Here is a 21,605-nt window from a genome sequence, read left to right on the forward strand (position 1 = left end):
TACACTATTTTCTCCGTTATCGATCTAGTGAAGGCCTACATCCAGATTCCCGTGAACCCAAGTGACATTCCAAAGACCACAATCATAACGCCCTTCGGACTCTTTGAGTTTCCCTACGGACTATGTTATGCTGGTCAAACCTTTCAGAGATTTATAGATGAAGTACTATCTGGTCTGGATTTCATGTTTGCGTATGTCAACGACATCTTGGTCTTCTCTAAGGGTCCCGAAGAACACAGGAGCCACCTCCAAGCTCTTTTCCACCGCCTCTCTGAGTATGGCACCCTCATCAACGCTACCAACAGTGTCTTAGCATCTCCGAGAGTCACCTTCCTCGGATACGAAGTCTCTACCGTAGGGACCCAACCACTGCCGGAATGCATCACAGCTCTGAAGAATTTTCCTCTCCTGAAAACTGCACGTGATATTAGAAATTTCCTAGGAATGATCATTTCTATCACCGCTTCCTTCCCTCGGCATCGCAGTACCAGGCTCCACTCCATGCAGCTGTATCCAGTTTACGCGTCTCTCAACCGGTACCCTAGACACCAGAAATGGAACGCATCTTTGCCGCCTGTAAAGAAAGCCTCGCTCAATCTACCCTCCTAGCACATTCCGATCCACAAGCATCATTGGGATTGTTCACAGATGCATCCAAAAACGCTACTGGAGCTAGCCTCCAGCAATACGTGGACGACGCCTGGCAGCCCTTAGCCTTCTTCTCTAGGAAACTATCTTTGAGGCAAACCGAATGGTCAGCCTACTACCGAGAGTTGCTTGCAGTTTATGAAGCAGTACAGCACTTCAGATACATTTAGGAAGCCCAGCAGTTTACAATTTATACAGATCACAAGGCCCTGACTTACACCTTCCAGCAACATTGCAACAAACTTCCACCCGTGCAACTGAACCAGTTATTGTTCATCGCTCAGTTCACAATGGACATTTAGTACACTGAAGGCTCCTCCAATGGAGTTGCAGATGCACTGTCTTGCATCAACATAACTGCCAGTAGCACCTTGGACTTCTGTGCTTTGGCACAATCACAGGAAGGAGATGCAGAACTCCTTGATCTGTTGAACCGCGAATCAGCACTTCAGTTGCAGCAAGTCCGGATATCAGGAACCAACATCACTTTGTTCTGCGACACTTCAACGTGTCAACCCAGACCATTTATCACTGCACCTTTTCGCAGACAAGCTTTTGACTCTCTTCACGGTCTAAGTCATCCTAGTGCCAGAGCGACTGCCCGTTTATCATCAGAACGCTTCGTATGGCCCCACATGCAAAAAGACTGCCGTACATGGGCATGAGCCTGCCAGACATGTCAACGCTCGAAGGTCACACGCCATAACAAACGCTCCAATTGGCAACTTTACCCTAGTGTCTGCTCGCTTCCAGCACGTCCACCTGGACATCATCAGCCCACTCCCTCCTATTGGAAATGATGATACTGTCTGACAGTAGTGGACCGATTCATCCGTTTACCAGAAGTATGGCCACTGGAACGAATCACAGCCAAAGACGTCACTGAAGCTTTTGTAGCATGCTGGATTCTCGCTGTGGATCACCACACCGCATCATGACCGACCAAGGCAGACAGTTCGAATCTCAGTTGTTCCGAAACCTGGGGATTCTCACCGGAACCTCATGCTCCCGAACAACCAGCTGGCATCCTTGGGCCAATGGCATGGTAGAACGTCTACAGAGAATAATTAGACTTCCAGGAGAAATGCTCTATGCCATGACAAACAACCACCTCGAGGACACTTCAAACTTCGTAGTCAGACTCCGCCAACAAATGAGTCGACTGCATCTTTTGCCAGCATCCCGACATGATCAACACTCCACCTTCATCTTCAGGTACTTTAACACTTGTAATCATGTCTACCTATGTGATGACACGATCCGCATCCCTACATCCACCATACACTGGCCCACATCGAGTGTTAGATCAAAGTGATAGGACACTGACTGTGCAGAGAAGAGGCAAGCCTGTTTGCGTCAGCATTGATCGGATAAAACCTGCTTTCCACCTGGCTGATAATACACCCTTACCTGGACAAAATACCACTCAGGATCATCGCATCAGCCCAGAGAACACTCTCCACAATGACATACCCACAGCATCACGGCACCTAAAGTGCTCCACCATCCTGCGACTTGGCATCTACAACTTGTTCCGGCCGAAGAGTTAGGTTTCCTGATCATTTTCAGCCATGACTAACTGGACTCAACTCCGTTGGGGGCTGCTGTGGTGAAACCACGTCATCCCTCCGTCACAGGAACCTAGAGGGCACAGCTGGACCTCGCCACACTAGGCAACGCCGATGAAAGCATGCAGACTGCCTGTCTTCTTTATGATTTCCAAGGTAGCATAATTATAACTAGATGGGTGTGACTTAAGATAAAGATAGTTACCAAATACATCCAATACCTTACTATGTAATGTTATCTATGGAAGGTATTGTAGGATAAACAATGTAAAGTTCCGTGCAGAATAAAAATGAGGTTCTGTTTAATGTTGTGTTTACTGTAGCTGGCAAGTCAATAAGTGTAGTGATCTCCACACTTCTAATAAAATAAAGAGGAAAAAACAAAGCATAACAAAGAGGTATGCAGACCTAATGCTTTGTTTACATGCCCCGACCTGCCGAGTTCTTTGGATTCTGTGTGGCATGGAGTCCACCAAATTGCAAATAGACGGTGAAGTCACTTACTGCTGAGTTGCTGAAGTTGCGGTTTGGAAGTTAGTGGGAGAGAGTGGCTGACATGCCGAGTTCAGGCAGTCTCCATGTTGAATTGATCGGTAGTCATCTGTTTTCAACTGTGTTTCTTGTGTAACCTCGGTGGTATTCGGTGTTAGTTTTCAACGGTTTAAAGATGCCGGCTTTGTTGATAACCTAGAAGTAAAGTGTTTTTGTTTTGTGATACTGTGATTAAGGTTATGTGTGTGTAATGTGTGTATATCTATATAAATAAAGTTGTAGGGGGTCCGCTGTCTGTAATTTTGTTTGTTTTGCCAATTTTTCAGATATTTATCCGTTTTAGGTCAACTCAAGACCGAATCGGTGGTTTTTATTTTTCGTGTCTGTCTGTTTGTCTGTTTGTTCCACCATCACGGCGAAACGGCTGGATAGATCTCACCCAAACTTCATATTTAGATTATACTCATCCCGAGGAAGGTTTCGATATGCATATCATATTAGAATCTTTGAAAAGACAGGGTTTTATAGGAAAACCAGAACGGTTTTCCTCCATTTTCTTTTATACTATTGATTTTCTGTAAACTCCGTGGACCGTATGTGAAACTGATCTTCATTAAACAACTTTCGTTATGTTCATAATTTACCTTACTCTTCAAATGACGGAGAAATTTACTATTTACTGTGGGTATTATGCTCTGCCTTGAGTGACCGACAGACTGACAACAAACCTACAGGTTACCATGGCAAAGTCTCTGACTGCATGCCAGCAGGGAAGTAACGTATTGCCATTTTCTTCATCATGCCTTTAAATTCGTGGTTGTTCCTTGGGTAGAAGGCAAGAGAGGCGTCAATCTGCCATTCTGCGGGATATAGGCGGAATATCGTTGGAGGTTATAACCGTCCTCGAATAGCTCAAGTAATAACACCATTACTCATCTTCTTATCTGTTTACCTAAGAATCCCTGCCTCTAAACTTCTCCTCTCTTACCGCTTTCTTATATCCATAACTCACACCAGCATAATTTATTGAGGGGCATCTGATTTTCCAATACATTCACTTGGTATTTACATATTTGTCGTCATCCGGCTATCCTCAGTTATAATCCATTCTCTATTAATGTTAGCTTTCTTAGATGTATTATTTTGCTTCCTTAATTACTCCTTATGTATGCGAGTGCTAATCCCTAAACCTGGACAATCTTTACTTGGAGGAAAGACATCTTCCAGGCCATGCAAATGTATAACTATTGGCCCCGGAAAATATCGAAATACGAATGCAATTTTAACGACGGTGCAGATCTTCGTTTCGGAATAATTGGTGGCTAAACCGTAAGTCGTATCACAAAATATCACGTTTCAATTTGGAGAAATCTACAACTTTGGGCCTATGACATTTTGTCATATCTCTATCCCTTATTCGTTAAATAGTACTGCATTTCTTGAGTTCAAGTTTATGTTATTGTTTGGCACACTTATAGGAAAGAGGCAAACATGACATTGGGCAGGCACATTGACATGACCAGTGGCCGTATGTTCGCAAAATTTTATGATTCCAGGGTCACATGAGTATCAAAAAAATAAAGTAGTATGTGAAAACTGTACCAAATTTCACCCCATTCAACGAATAACTGAATCTAAACCATAAATATAGGAGATACGGGAAAATGGCACAGGACCAACCATGTAGAACACTGAACGAGTCGACTGATGGTGAAGTACGTTTGTAGGTGCAATTTAATATAGTCTTACTCACTGCATTTACAGTAATTTACGGAGAAATCCGCATACAATGTCGAATACCGTAGCGAAGCACGAGTACATTTGCTAGTATGTGAATAAAATTAATTGTACCAACTGACAGCATCTCGTGTGCGTCTGTGTGGATACATTAACTGGCGACCGTGACAAGGACATAAAAATTTACGAGTAGTAGCTCAAAATGCAAGTCATTTTAGAGAATATGTCGCTCAAACAGCTCAAAGACGAACTTACCGAGAGGAATCTCACGACGAACGGGAAAAAGAAATTGCTACAGACGCGACTACGAGAAGATCTCGTGGAGAAGGGAGTATATCCGGAAAAGATTTTCATTGAAGTCGACGAAGATTTGGAGACAGAAGAAGAGGTAAATATAACCAAAATGTGTTCTAACTGAATGACCATGATGCAGGCACTCATTACAGAACAGAATGACAAATGTTCAAACCAAATTTCAGACGTAAATAACAAAATTTCAGACACCAATTCAGGCCTAAATGAAAAAATTTCAGACAAATGACAAACTTTCAGGCAAAATTTCAGACAAAATTTCTCGAGCTAACTCAGTCTTAACTGGACAAATATAACAAGTGTACACAAAGGTTTACAATTTAGAACAGGGCCTAGAATCAAAAATTTCAATCGTAAATGACAAAATTTCATCACAAATTAGCGACGTCACCAATCAATTAACGCAGCAGATATCGGACATCAGGACAAAACTGAGACAGGTTGACCAGATCGATAGCAGAGTAAGCCAGCTAGAAGGGGATATCTTGGACCTCAAGGAGGGGGTGGAAATCCAGGTTTCCGGCATAAAACAACAGGTTGAGGGGAGGATTTCTAACATCGAGGGAAATTTTGAAAGCCGTATTTTTGCTGTTGAAGGAAGGATAGAAAACCGGATTTCGTCCATCAAGGGAGAAGTGCAGAATATCAGGGAAAGCAACCTTCACACAGTAGAAAATAGATTGACTCAAACAGGACATAATGCCACACCTCTAACCTCCTCAAACCTAACCGGTAATACAGGACACCTAGACCCGAAAGTGATTATAGAGAGCCTTCCGGAATTCCACGGGCGACTGGAGAACCCGACTAGCTTCGTCGAGGGATCGGTCAACCTGTTAGGATGGACTAGTTTACCATAGGACATCTTCTCGCAAATCATACTGCGATTAAAGGGGCAAGCTGCTACTTGGTGGAACAACTTGAAGGGATTAAATCTAAACTGGATGGACTTCAAGAGGGAATTCCTCGCTAGGTTCAATTCCAAAGGGGTGAAGAGCTCCATGAAAAGGAAGCTACTGACTGAGGCACAACCCACAGGCATGAGAGCTAGCGCCTTCGCCCTACTGAAGTACCAACTCTTCAAGCGTCTGCATCCGGAACGGAGCGAAAACGAGATCTTACCAGATATCAAAGAGCTACTCCACGATAAGATTCGGTCCCTAGTGAAAGTATCACAACCCAGATCCTTTAATGATCTACGCAGTATCATTGCCCAGCTGTAGGCCGAACATAAGAGCAAAGCTACGGAAGAGCCCAGCGCAGTTAGGAAGTGCTACAAGTGTGGAAGAGCGGGACACCTAAAGAACAAGTGCCCAGGCGTGACATCAGAAAACTAGGTCCGGCCCATTCTGAATTAAGGGGGGATGGGACCAGGAACAGGAATGCTCCTCAAGACCTGACAAATAAGTAACCCAGGTCAAGTAGGAGAGGGATTGGTCAGATAGTGAGTAGAGGGTCCCTTGGCATGATAGAAATCTCCGGACTCGCAAGGATACGGAAGTTGACATAAACATGGGAGATATAAAATTAACACGTCTTCGACCGAGCTGAGACACAGCTTGAAGGACTTTCCAGAAGTTATCACCAATAAAATAGGACAGACTACCACGGTAACACACACCACTGAATGCAGCGCTTCCTCACCCATCAAGCAACGTCCATATCTGATCAACCCGGATAAGCGCAACTTCGTCATCCAGAAGATTCAGGAAGGGCAAGGTCTCATCGAACCGTCTACATCCTGTTGGGCTTCACCTATTGTCCTACCGAAAAAGATGAATGGGGAGTATCAACTGTGTGCGGACTTCTGCAGATTGAACGAGAAGACCGTTAGTGACGCCTACCCCATGCCTGACCTGAAAGACTCGCTGAAGCAAGTAAGTGGGTCTAGAATTTTCAGCACGCTGGATCTCAACTCCGGATACTGGCAAGTGGAGGTCGTGGAAAGTTCTAAACCACTGACCATTTTCATGACACAGAGAGGATTGTACCAGTTTGCAGTAATGCCCTTAGTATTGAAGAATGCTCCTGGCACCTTCATGCGACTGATGGATAAGGTATTATCAGGATATGTCAGATTTTTGCCAAGTGTATCTCGACGATATTTTAATTCACAGCGAGAATTTTCAAGTGCTGGAACGACTGAAGATTCGTGGACTGCCTTGCCAATTGGAGAAGTGCCATTTCGTCCAGTCCCACGTAAAATACCTTGGCCATGTCCTAACCTCAGAAGGCTTAGAAAGGCAAACAGAGGAGAATCGAGCTATCGAAGAAGCTGAACGCCCACAGACCGAGAGACAAGTACGGCAGTTTCTTGGTTTTTGTGGATGGTACAGCAGCTTTGCGCCACACTTTGAAGAGAAGGCAATACCACTCACTGATCTACTCCATAACAACTGCCCGTTCTGATGGACCAGCAAGGAAGAGGCAGCATTCCAAGGAATTATGGCTGCAATATGCAACGCTCCCGGTCTAGCCCATCCCGACCCTCAACGGAAGATGTGCCTGCAGATGGACGCCAGTCACTCTGGCTTAGGAGCGGTGTTATTCCAGGAAAGGAGTGACGGCGGAAGGGACATCGAGTATGCTAGCAGGAAGCTATCTCCCACCAAACAATGCTACTGCAATGCCGAGAAGGAAGCCTTAGCTGTGGTGTGGGCCATGGACAAATTCAGGGGTTACTTAGAGGGAGGAAGTTCCAGCTCTACACCGATAACTCCGCTCTCAAATGGTTGAACTCTGTCTCTGGCTCAAAATCTAAATTGATGCGATGAGCACAGTTATCACAGAATTTTATTTTGATGTGTGTCACGTCCCAGCACCAATGAACACAAGAGCAGACAGCTTATCTAGGCACCCGGTGATGAAACCTGAAGCTCGGAGCACCATTGTCGAGAGGGAATTCCCACAAAAACAGCAGGGTGAGCCTGAGGAACCTGTCCTTATGACCATCAAGAAGGAACTTGATCTGAGAGTGATCAAACAGTGGCAGGAACAAGACAAATCCTGTAGGACCATGACACAGTGGATTAGGAGACAGAACACAGACAGTCGATTTGTCCTGAGGGAATTCAAATTGTGCTTCAAGAACTTCTGGGTTGACGGAGGACTCTTGACGTACAGGTGGCACATCTCCGACACGCCTGCAGTAGTGGTGATCCCCAGACAGCACACAATGGACATCCTCGAGAAGTTCCACGACAGCACGGAAGCCGGACAAAGATTCTTCTGGGTCAACATGCGAAAGACATCCTGTACTACGTGAAGGGGTGCTACATCTGCCCCTGCACCAAGGCGAGCAACCGGAAGGCAGATTCCATCCAACGAGGAAGACGACCATAACGCCCGTGGAAGGTCATAGCCCTGGACTTGATGGGTCCCCATACCCTAGAACAGCACGGGGTAAAACAGGACTCCTAGTAATCACTGACCTCTTCACAAGATGGGCTCAGGCCTTTCCAATACCTGAAGCCACGCCGGGACGCATCACCAGCCTGCTACAAGGCGAGGTGTTCAGCCGCCACAGTTATCCATGGTGCATTCTGTCAGACAACGGCAGTCAGTTCACGTCGAGGAAGTGGCAGCAAATGATGACGGAATGGGGTGTGGAGCACTGGACCACTCCTATCTACAACGCAAGAGACGGAACCAGGAACTGAAGAGGATGCTACAAGTCCACCTGGTAGACAAAGAACATCGACTGTGGGACCGTCAGGTGCCACAGTCACTCTTTGCCCTGCAACGACGCATCAATCGTGTCACCGGCTATTCCCCAGCAGAGCTGTTTCTTGGTCGACAGCTGTACGACACTGGGGATTGGGAGATTCGTCCACCATCCACTTCAGGTCAACATGATGCAGCTGTTTCCCTGGCAAAGTGGCAGCAGCAGCAGCAGCACATCAAGGAGAACCAAGCTTTGGCCGAGAAGAAATCCCTTACCCAGGCCAAGGCTCAAGATGTCGAAGAGATGCAGATCTTCCTACCAGGTCAACAAGTCCTGCAACGTAACCACCCAGTCAGTAATAAGATTGGAGGGTTTCAAGCAGGTCTCGCACCTAAGTGGGTTGGTCCCATTGAGGTGGATAAACAGCTGGGCCATGGGGTCTACTTACTGAAGACCAACCCTCCTGTCAAGGTCCACGCATCGGAGTTGCGGCGAGTCACCCAACCGCTGCGCATACAGAATAAGCCAGGAGGAGAGGTTACTAATGACACAACACCATCTGGTCATCGGGAGGAGAACACATCAACTACCATCGAGGAAGAGGCTGGCAGCGACGCAACTCCGACCCCCGACATGGCACATGTTGGTCAAGAGGAGGAGGAGAGCACATCCAGCGACATCGAGGAAGAAAGAAGATACAACCTACGTCTAAGGCAGTGTTGACGAGTGTGACGAAGTGTGGAAATTGTTTCAAGTTATAGGGGAGATATTGACGCAAGTGCGATAACAGGTATACCTTGAAAACAATATTTTTCACCCATGGTTAACTAATGTAGGTATCAAGCTTGAATTATTATTATTATTATTATTATTATTATTATTATTATTATTATTATTATTATTATTATTATTACTACTACTACTACTACTACTACTACTACTACTACTACTACTTGTATGTATGGCTGTGAAGAGTTACATCATGTTAGTATTTGTATTATTATTACGATACAATCGCCTTGTGTGCGAGGTTATGTCATGAAAACATGTGTTGTACATAGACATTAATATCAGTTCAGTTAATGTAAATTCCTGTAAATTAATATAATAATAATCATGATCGAAAAACAATAATAATAATAATAACAGTTACCCATGGGTGAGAGAATATTATTTTCAAGTTATACCTGTTATATCACTTACCTTCCCAATTTGACTGGCAGAAGGCAAGGGAGAATGCAATTTTCTTCATAACCGATTATGTCTGTAAGTAGAAAAGGGGGCCTGCCATTGTAAAAAAAAAAAAAACTCCCCAAATCGATTGTTACCACATAGTAGACAAGGGGGCCTTCTATAATAATGAAAACTCCTCAACTCGATTGTGAATGGCAGTAGGCAAGTGAGCCTGCTGTTATCATCATAACTCCGTAACTCGCACTATACATTGGAACCACATGGGGACCTCCCCGTGCTGTATCTTGGATAACGTTAAGAGACATGCAATTTAAAAAAAATCTTATTCACAGCGAGAATAGTAATTTTCTTCGATATCAGTATACAATACAAAGTATGTTACAAGTGTTTATTTATATATCCACCTATTCAATACAAAGAGATCTTTTTAGAAATTAAATATTATTATAAAATGTTAAGGGACATGTTTCGCCCATATTAAGGGCATCATCAGCCTCAAATTCAAACCTGTATGGTGAAAAATCAGGATCCTGATTGCTCTTACAAGCCATAAAAAGAGGATATCATTATAGGTGTCAGTCTAAACATACAAAATATTAGAATGTCCTTGGCTAAAATTGCAGTATCAAACTGCATGTCATAAGTTCACATGAATATACTTTCCGGAGCGTTGAAAAACTTGTTGGGGTAGGGCAGTAAACAGCTCAGTCTTTATAATGAAACAGAAATGTGCCTCCTTGAAGATGATAAGAAAAAGCAAAGCTGATACACTGTTACAGATGTCAATATCGTATGTTGTGATAAGACAACAGATCTCTTAAATGGCTGTTCAGCTGCCTATAGTCTATTTAACTGGCTGAAGGAGTGAAAGTCGAATGTGTTATGATAAGATAACAGTCTTCCTTACGTAATTGTGGGAGCAAGGAAAAAGCATTCGCCGACTTTCACTCCTTCAGCCAGTTAAATAGACTATAGGCAGCTGAACAGCCATTTAAGAGATCTGTTGTCTTATCACAACATACGATATTGACATCTGTAACAGTGTATCAGCTTTGCTTTTTCTTATCATCTTCAAGGAGGCACATTTCTGTTTCATTATAAAGACTGAGCTGTTTACTGCCCTACCCCAACAAGTTTTTCAACGCTCCGGAAAGTATATTCATGTGAACTTATGACATGCAGCTTGATACTGCAATTTTAGCCAAGGACATTCTAATATTTTGTATGTTTAGACTGACACCTATAATGATATCCTCTTTTTATGGCTTGTAAGAGCAATCAGGATCCTGATTTTTCACCATACAGGTTTGAATTTGAGGCTGATGATGCCCTTAATATGGGCGAAACATGTCCCTTAACATTTTATAATAATATTTAATTTCTAAAAAGATCTCTTTGTATTGAATAGGTGGATATATAAATAAACACTTGTAACATACTTTGTATTTACGTACATTTCAATACGGACCTGGCATGAGAATTATAACATGTAATCAGTATACAATGTCGAATACTGTAGCAGAGCATGGGTACATTTGCTAGTATTATTATGAGCAGTTAACCAGCTGAGAATGTGATGCAACACCATCATGAACAATCCAGCCCCAGAATGACCTTTGACACTGGTTCTAATATTGTGAGTGATATCTGATGGTACTAGGTTCACAATACACTCTGACATGTCTCTGAAAATATGACGCTTCTGCAATCTACATTCTCCCAACTGATGAGAGAGGCTTCCCAGTCCACTGCATGCTCTCCTGCCATGGCCTACTTCTCAATGGCCCTCCGGCTATGTAGATTATCATTCCTCAAACGGTTGATCGCTCTGTAGATCAGTGGTAGAATGTCAGCCTCCAGATTCCGAGAGGTAGTTGAATATTTTATGAGCAGAAAAAAGTCCATTCGCCATTCCATGTTGACATGCAAAAGATCTTTGGGGACACATCTGGTGTTTGCTGGATAAAATTAATTAAAATTTCAGCCACACATCGCCCAACAGAAATCAGGTTTACTCAGCTATCTGGCAGAGTAAAACATGATATAGATGTTGATTCCCATAGGGAACCTCAAATATTTGTCCCGAATGAGTACATTTATACTGTAATATCCATATAGTAGGTCCGTCATTAGACATTCTAAATTTTCCAGCTAAGCAGACCTGGCCAACAGCTGGAATCTCCAGATGATGATGAAATTTTCCAGCTAACTCAATTCCTGGTTGCCAGCGTTTCGCCTCTGTGTGCTAAATTGGGCTCATCCGTTGGTACATAGCACACCCACCAAGACGCATGGCTAGTGCATACCGCAGAGGCCAATGTGTAGCCTACTTGGAGCCACCGGCAGTGCCAATGCACTATGAGAGACTTTGTCCCATTTTCAAAAACTGATGCCTTTCTGGCCAACAGATGAATCATCTGCACTGCTGGTGGCAGTAGTACATAGTAGTTTATTAGTACTTATACGTTAGTATGGTCCAAAAATAAGTAAGTTACAAATTTATATCTCCCCGAGGCCAATCGTGTTCCTTACATAAAATGCATTATTCCTGCAAAATTTCTTGTCATGGAACTCTATTTAGAGATCACAACAATATTAATCTTCATTCAAAATAATTTCAAACAAGCAGATATGTATTCCCTTCAGTATTAACTAACATCCATCCATCCTCCTCACCTTCGAAGGCTAACTGCTCTGGTGGATCGGACGCTAACCTTTTGTAAGTATTTCTGAAACAATGCTGTATCCACGAATTTGATAAATATACGGATTACTATCTTTATTCTCCCATTTCCAATCACTAGTTCTTTTACATCATGCATTGTGTTTGAAACCACGATCTTGTGATCCCGAGATCAACATTACCAGGGATCGACAGAGTAATAGGGGATATGTTAGCTCAGAAAGATCTGTTTTCTTCATCTTAACTGTAGGACTTTGAGCTATGAATATTCCAAGAGAAGGAAGAAAATGCCATACAGTCCTTCCTAAACCTTCACCACAATGTAAGACAACAATGCACAGGGCAATAGTCCAACATCACTTTCCTTTATAAAATTTTAGTTTCAGAAATGAAATGGCGTGTGGCTTTTAGTGCTGGGAGTGTCCGAGGATGTGTTTGGCTCGCCAAGTGCAGGTCTTTTGATTTGACACCCGTGGGCGACCTGCGCATCATGATGAGGATGATGAAATGATGATGAAGATGACACATACACCCAGCCCCTGTGCCAGGGGAATTAACCAATGATGGTTAAAATTCCCGACCCTGCCAGGAATCAAACCCGGGACTCCTGTGACCAAAGGCCAGCATGCAAACCATTTAGCCATGGAGCCAGATTTAGTTTCAGAAAAAACCTTCTATACATGAAAATGCAAATGGTATTCAAATATTAACTCTCTAGCTGACTCTGCTCGTTAACAAAAAGAGTATTACACATACCTGGTGGTCTCAGACTGAAGACTGTATCATAAATAAGGTTACAGAGCAGTTTGATGTTATGGCGAGTCTTGCAGCTCACTTCTATTGTATCCAAAACCCGTGGCAGCCCACACTTCTCAGCATCTACCACATTGATAAACCTAAAAGCAATGGTTATTAAATTGTAATTTTTAGAAATTAAGAAAATTCCAAATACACACATTGAAAAAAAATGGTTAAATCTATGAATAGTCAAATTTTTCTTCGTAATTTCTGATAAAAGAGTAGTATTGCAAAAATGTTGCAAACTTCTGGCTGGGAAGACTTGGGAGTAAGAAGACAAGCTGCTTGCCTAAGCAGTATGTTATGAGCTGTCAATGGAGAGAGAGCCACTAAGTGACATTAGTAGAAGAAATATAACCTTGAGCGTAGCTTTGAAAAGTACGAAAGATCATCATTTATAATTTTATTTATTTCGTATGGTGTGTAGAGGGTTCAGAGAAACTATATATATAAATAAAATACATTTAAAACTATATACACTTAAAGTAGATAGAACAACAATCAGACAAAGGATCAGAGGACGGTAATATAACTTAAAATTTAATGTTCAGAGAATTTAGCCAATTCACTGCCTCTTCACTTGCTGCATGAAGTTTGTGGTATCCTCCCTGGAAACTTCGAAGTGGGCACATCATTACAACATGATGGACTGTCTAAGCCATGTCACCACAGTCGCAATGAAGGCTGGAAATTTTTCCCCCACTTGTGGAGCCAGAAGTTGCATCTTCTAACCGCGGTCCGCACACTGTTCAACGAACCCCACCTTCTTCTTGGCAAGTTGAACCCAGCAAGTTTCCTACAAGTGTCAGACATCAACCCTAGCTCGTCAGGGTTTGAAGCAGCCCACTCTTCCCTCCAAGCATTATTCATGTTGCACTGTGATTCAACCAGCCTCTTTCCTAGTTACCATGATGGATGTCGAGATTTTAATCTTCCATGCTTCGGACGGTTGCAGTCCTGATGAATCAGCAAGAGTGTATTTGCAGTACAGTTTAACCATTCCTTCTTCAGAGCAGTTAGCCTTCGAAGGTGAGGAGGATGGATGTTAGTTAATACTGGCAGCCATTTAAGTGGTGCGGATATGAATGTGCCAGACACTGTCCTCATGGTATCATTCAGCTGAACATCAACTTTTCGTTGTGTGCCCTGTTGATCCATACAGGGCTGCAATATTCTGCAACTGGGTATACAGTACTAGGGCAAGAGCTGTTGTTCGGAGGACCTTAGTATTTGCTTCCCAACTAGTGCCACTGAGTTTGTGAAGGATGTTATGTGCTGCTGTCCTGCAGAGGTGCTCTTTATAGTCAAAGAGCGATGCAGCACAATACCCAAGTATTTTGGATGAGCACAGTATTTTAGCTGTTGGCCTCCGAGTTGAACTTGTGGAATGTAATGGGCTCTCCTGTTGTCTAGATGAAAGGTACTAATCTCTGTTTTGTTTACACTGGGTTTCAATTGCCAGGTGTTGAAGTATCTATCCATTTTTAGGAGATCTTGTGTGAGAATGGCTTCAGCGGTCTCAAAGTCTGTGGACTGTGCTGTTAGGGTATGTCATCAGCATATATAAACTTTCGGCACGCAGTAGATGGAAGATCTGCCATGTAGAGATTGAAGAGAAGTGGAGCAAGAACAGAGCCCTGCAGCAATCTATCATTTAATCTGTAGGATCTGCTTCTGTTTCCATTGAGATGTAGTTGAATTAGGCAATTGCATAGCATGTTGGTGAGCAAGGAAGCTAGGATCTTGCAACGGATAATTTTCAGGAGCGTCATAATCATCCCTTTTCGCCAGACTGTATCATAAGCTGATGATAAATCCACAAACACAGCAACTGTTTTCATTTTTTCCTGAAAGTCCTGCTCAATATGGCTGGTTAGTGCCAGAACCTGATCGCAACAGCTGCTGTTAGGTCTGAATCCTGCTTGTTCAACTGGAATGTGGTGAAGTACTGTAGCTGAGATTCTGTTATAGATCAATCTCTCTAGTAGTTTGTAGCGGATACTCAGTAGAGCAATAGGTTGATAATCTTCCGCATTACAGCCACTTTTCCCAGGCTTCACAACAGCAACTACTTTAGTTCTTTTAAGAAGAGGTGGGAGCATTCTTTTCATTAGGATGTCACTAAAGAATTTGGCAAGCCAAGCCATTCCATAGTTCTAGGACCACTGTGCTTCAGAAATTCGGGATGGATACCATCCAAGCCTGCTACTTTCCCCGATTTTGTTTCCTTCATAGCAGCTGAGATCTCTGCAACAGAAAAATCCTCGGAGAACTGCGAGTTTGTGTCAGCTCTGGACAGTTCTATCTTAAGCTCGTTTAGGATTTGCCTTGTTTCATCCCTTTTTGTGTCTGCTGATGCTTTACGTCCGTAGGTATAACCTTAAAGTGCCCTACACGTGTCCCCCGGGTGGTGCTAAGTAAGCAACAACATCAGCTGCTGGACCAAAAGAAATTTTCTTGCAGATATCCCAGCAAATAGAGAATACATCACAATTGTGATCATGAGTAAAAACGGTTCTTCTCAGAACCAAACAACAACAAAGGACCTAGGACATTCACTGACAATAATTTAAAATACACAAGAACCTTGTTTATCTGGATTAAGTGGGACCGGAACTGATCTGCATTATTGAAAATCCAGATAATCCAGAAAAAACTTAAAAAAAATACAGTACATGTTATATTATCTATTAACATAAGTTGTACAGTGAGGGACTCGTATACCAAGCACATCAAGATTGAGGAACACACACTGAACAAAGATACAAAAGTGCAAATTCAGGGATCGGCTCTAAGAGCCAGATAGAGTTAAGGTGAAAAATGTCCACTTTTTTCCCACGCCTGTGGAATTCGTGATCTGAAAGTGTATGAGTGCTGTTGTTTTTTTGCAAGACTAAAGAGATTGCAGATATAGGGAATGCTGGCACAGTGTATGTTCTCATTTTTACTGTCTCTCAAGATCAAGTCCTGCAATGCAAGGCTGTGTCCATCGAAGATCATGCACAGCACTTGGGTAATTTGATAGTTTAACTTTTCTCAATTCACATACCTTGTGCAAACCTCCAGAACTGTGAGAACAGCCTTAACAACATTTAACATGGTGTATATTTTGAACACACACTTAAGCTCCTTTCATCTCTGATGCCTGCCTTTGCTGGCGAGACATAGTGTTTGCAGTGCACTATGTCTTTTGGTAGAGGCTAGATCAAATTTGTACTTTCATTGACCTGTCTCAGTCTGATCATTGGCTTTGACAGTGTGAAAGTGACTGAGGTATGAGCAATGCTAGTCCTTATGTAACAAGCCCATGTTATGAGTATGAAAATGTCACTCACAGAGTTGGCAGGCTGGCCTGGCAGACTGATAGATAATAGCAACTTCTGGCTCAGCGATGAAAGCAATGGGAAACTACCATGCTCCTCATTTCCCAAGTACGCTTCTTCAGTGACAGCTATTACAACTGACGGTGGAAAGGGTCCAACTAGGCTGAATACTTAACATACATCTCTGATGTCACCAAAAGTTGTGGCAAAACTGACATTTCAGCATGTTATTTTGAGGACTTCTGAGTTCACTGATTTCTTTCAAACCTAACAGAGACAGACTGAAAAAGGCATCTTTGTTTGAAGCCACTCTACAAGTATTGCAAGAAATCAATCCTGACAAAACTGATGAAGATTACAAATCTCGATGTGAGGTTTACATCAGTTAAAGAAGGGAGGGTTAAATACAGGTTCAGATTATTCTGTGGACATGTTAAAAGCCTTGAGAGCTATAAAGCCATCATGTCCAGACTTTTCTGTAAAATGTCTTCAAATGCAGACTCGGAAAGATTTCTTTCTGTATGCAAAAGAATTCTGACTGACTGTAGAACAAACTTCAAGGACAGAAACTTGGCCAAAATGACAATTTTTAACGTAGACTTACGTTCCTTAACAGTGGGTACATGCAAAGAAAAATTTTAAGATGCTTTTAGTGTTTGGGTAGAATGCATATATAGCTGACAATATTTAACTTACGATTATGTTTAAAGTCTCAATTAATAGATAAAAGATGAGGCTACCTGTTGCAAAAATAAATAAATAAATAAATGTAGTTTTCATGAAATAGTGCTTCGAAGTACTGCAAAATTTATGCACGTCACATGCATATTCTGTTAAAAGATGGCGCTGTGTTGACTCGTGTGCTCAGTTTGAGATTAGCTGTCATTGTGAATACATCATGTTCAGTTGTATAGAATAACAAATTTAATAAGTAAGGCTACGAAACATTTAAAAACACTGCGGCCATTACAATAGTGACAGCCTACCACCAATTATTTTCATCTGATAGCTAGAAAATTATATAACTATGTAAAATAGCTTAAATATATTTACAGATTACATAGTATTTATCCTCTACCTCTGTTTTAATAATAATAATAATAATCATCATCATCATCATCATGGAATTAATGAATTTTTGGAACATTTTTGACAAAACACTGAAATGTTCGGACAAAATGAGAAATATCACCCCTTCTTGAAAAAATAACGCCAGTTTTAGGAGAAAATAACCACTTTTCACCAAAAAACCCCCAGCACCTTTCAAGAGGGAGTGCATTAACAAGTGAGAGGCAAGAGAAAACCCTACCAGTGGCCAATGAAATTTGAAGTTGCTTAGACTCAGGTCACTTGGTAACATTCAATAATGGCGTGTTACTTGTCATGTATAATGTGGTGTAGTACATAAGGAGGAGGGAGATAGTAGGTTCGAACCCCACTGTTGGCAGCCCTGAAGATGGTTTTCCGTGGTTTCCCATTTTCACACCAGGCAAATGCTGGGGCTGTATCTTAATTAAGGCCATGGCTGCTTGCTTCCCAGTCCTACCCCTTTCCTGTCCCATCGTCGCCATAAGACATATCTGTGTCGGTGCGATGTAAAGCCAATAGCAAAAAACTGCTGAGAAGTTCCATTTCAAAAACAGTTTTAAAATAGTTACTTAGATACTCTCAATATTCTCAGCTTATACGTACAATACATTTAAAAACTACCAAAAGTGATCATCAAACGAAAACATGTGAATTTATATGTTAGTTGAGGATTCAATTAATCACCATCCTTCTGAAGACTATACATACCTGTCTCGAATCATCTGTTGCAGCTGTTCTGAAATAGAGGCTGGGTAGAACTCTCGCATCATATCGTAATGGGTACCCACAATTAGCACTGGTGAATTAGGAGCTCGAGCCTAAACAAGAAAAACAAAAAACTTGAGAACATAATTAAGTCATCTAAGGGTAGAAACATTTTTTATTTGAATTAAAATAATTGATGAAAGTATGTTTATTGTATGTTGCCCCAGAGGAGTGTGACAGACTTCGGCAGCCGGCACAATTCCTATCCTTGCCACTAGATTGGGGCTTCATTCGTTCCATTCCTGACCAGATTGAATGACTGAAAACTGTGGATTTTCATGTATATGATATGCAGCAGAAACCTGGACACTGACAAAAAGACAGGAAAGTAGAATACATTGATAAAACTTTTGTGTTGCTCCGTTCTCTGAACAGTTTTCGTGAGACAGGAGAGTAAATACTAGAACAGTCAGAAAATTTTAAAATAGTCTGTTCTAATAAGCAAATAAGTTGTGATATTGTTTTAATTAAACCATTTATTCCAGCTTACATTCCACAGACATGGGCTTCAGTTCATTTAACCTTTTAAGTACTCTGCACGTATATACACAATCCAAACCCATAAGCCGCTACAGATTGTCACCGCATATATTGTTTTCAGAATTGCATTCGTGGTACTGCTATTGTGTGAACTTGACAGATTTCAATCTTGAATACAATGGCCTGCCATCTCTTGTGAAGCCTTGGAACTAGTTCGAATATCTTTGAACTACATTTTTGTGAGCAAAAATGTGGCTAAATAACACAATTTGTTTACTTCAGTACATAATGGCTCATCATGTGTCGTAGTAGTAGTAGTTCATGTTTTGTACCAAAGCAGGCAAGTGATGCCACCTTGGACGACATAAATGACATGTTTGCTAGTTCAGAGTGTGACTAAAAGTACAGTGAAGGTAGTTGAATGGAAAATTTAAGTGACTATGTTAGTAATGTGAAAACATGTATTGAAGCTGAGGTCAGGACTTGGAAGAGACAAAAATGTGTTCCCCAAGTTTCTTTGGAGTAAAAGTTGCTCCCAAAGCAACAATCCAGTTAGGTGATTTCTTCACTTCCTAACCCAGTCTACATGGAGTACATCTTGGTTGCTTAATGTAGTAGGCTACTTAAAAGGTTAACAGTACAACATAACCAAGAAAACATTTTCAATTTTAACAGTTCTATAAGAGAATGGCATAAAGTACACTAATGCCCATGGAACTTCTGTTCATGAATACTGTGTTGTTAAACTTGGCCATCAATGATCCCAGCAATCGATTAGTGTCAATGACTGAAGATTGCAAGGTCTCATACTTCTGTAAATGCACCAATGGCTAGACAATAATCTGTATGACAAAAATTAGAGTTTTGTCTGTACTCTGGTCAGAATTTTAAAAAAGTAAAAAAAAAAAAAAAAAAAAAAAAGTATTTGTGTGCCAGTCATGCCCAGGATAAGATGGAAATGTATTTTTAAAATTTTCAACATATATGAATGTACGTATGCACATCATAAGAAAATGGTTGAACAGACTTGAATGAAAATCAGTATTTAAAATCAAGGGAGAAGGCATTTTGATAACTCCGCAGTTGCTGGTACCAAGCCCAGATGAGAAAGGAGGCGGCTTGGCATCAGTCAGGCAGCCAGCCATAAAATTCTAGCAACATCAGAAATATGGGTAACTCTCAAAGTATTAGTGTAAAAGGCCAAGGTGTACCCCATGATTCTGGATGCATGGGGCTAAAGAAGCAATTCAGAACATCGGAACTGCCACATGGAATACTGGACTCTTACTGGGAAAAAATGTGAACTTTCCGAGATCTTAATGCGAATGAAAAGCAACACTGCATGTATCCAGAGACCAAGTGGGCAGGATCAAGATCTAAGGACATAGGAAATGGCTTCAAGCTCGTATACATATAGGAAATAATAATAAGGGAAATGGTAATGGGATGGTGTTGGGTCAAAATTTAAAAGAACAACTTGTTGAAGTGAAGAGAGTGAGCGATAGACTCCTAGCCATCAAGCTCAAACAGTGAAATGTCGCTGTAACGAATGCCAATAACAAAATGTTCAGAATTGAAAAATTATTTTTAAGTCCCTTTCCTTTTTTCCTATTTAATGTGTGTTAAAATATTTAATTTTAAAGAATTTTGAACTTTCAGCATAACAAATGAATATTTAGCACTTTTGACTATATTTAACTTTTTTTTTTTTTTCAAAATAGAATTGAAATCATTCTGTTTTAATCGCCAGGTATTTTGCAGAACACGTTCCTATGCAGCTAATACTAGATGGCACACTCATTACAACACATAGTAGGTGAAAACTATTGAAGCAGATTACAACTATTAGGGGGAGATAAGCAAACCACACAACAATTCTGATCAGTGGGTTACCTACCCAACAGCGAATGTAAATTATGATGCATTTCTTAAAAGCAAATTTATATGTCATTCAGTTATGGAGTACATCATTTTGTAGGATTAATTCCTTGCAAATAAAACTCAAATTAAGGCCAATTTCCTTTGTAATATTGCCTTAGAGAGAGAGAGAGAGAGAGAGAGAGAGATAGAGATATATTAATGACAACATATGGGGAGCAATGTAGATGTTCTGAGCAGCATGGATATGACTGAAAAAATAAATCATTGCAAATGGTTTTAGAAAAGCTGGAGTGGTTTATGCAGAAGATGATATCACAGAAGGGAAGTGTTGGATGATGCAGAAAGAAAGTAAAACTGGAAGCGTTTGGCGAGCCAACAAGTGTGAATCTTGCCGACTATGTCAACGTGGACTGTGATGTGTTACTGCAAAAAGAAATCACTGAAGATGAAATTGTGGCAGACACTGTGCGATATAAATCTATGTGATGAAGAGGCGAAAGAAGGAAGTTGTGACTCAAAGTATTCAACAGAGTTTGACTCTTGTGTAGGCAACAAACATGGCACATAGACTTAAAGATTTTCTTCTGTTACAAAGTGATGTGCCAAAATCTGTCTTAAATTCATGTGCAGTGCTTGGTGACTATGATGAATGTTCTTTCGTGTCAGAGTGTTGAGAAGAAAATCACAGACTTAAAAAAAAAATGAAGTCCAGAACATAGTGTACTGGAACAATGTAAAATTTTATATGCTGAAAATTTACAAAAAGAACCTTGCAATTAGTGTATATTGTTACTTTGTTTACAGATATCCTAATTTTCCTATCATTTAATAAATAGTAAGCTTTTTTAAATCCGTAAATTAATTCTGAAGTAATGCAGATCCTGCAATGGATATAACAAGTGAGTTCTTAAGAATTGACTTATTTCAGAATAACAAAATTTCACTATAACAAAATTAATTTCAGAGATCCC

At 41.3% G+C, this 21,605-nt stretch overlaps 1 protein-coding gene across 1 annotated transcript in view; it reads right to left on the reverse strand.

The window, feature by feature from the left end:
- Nucleotides 1–21,605, reverse strand: part of Lrrk (Leucine-rich repeat kinase) — a 483,935-nt gene that overhangs the window by 136,942 nt on the left and 325,388 nt on the right. Inside the window, exons 25-26 of the mRNA XM_067152496.2 lie at nucleotides 18,217–18,326; nucleotides 13,055–13,194 (exon numbers count right to left, since the gene is read on the reverse strand). Of these exons, the coding sequence (XP_067008597.2) occupies nucleotides 13,055–13,194; nucleotides 18,217–18,326 (250 nt within the window). The remainder of the gene's footprint in view (nucleotides 1–13,054; nucleotides 13,195–18,216; nucleotides 18,327–21,605) is intronic.

This window comes from Anabrus simplex, chromosome 8, assembly GCF_040414725.1.
Source record: "Anabrus simplex isolate iqAnaSimp1 chromosome 8, ASM4041472v1, whole genome shotgun sequence".
In the NCBI taxonomy this organism is placed as follows: Eukaryota; Metazoa; Arthropoda; class Insecta; order Orthoptera; family Tettigoniidae; genus Anabrus; species Anabrus simplex.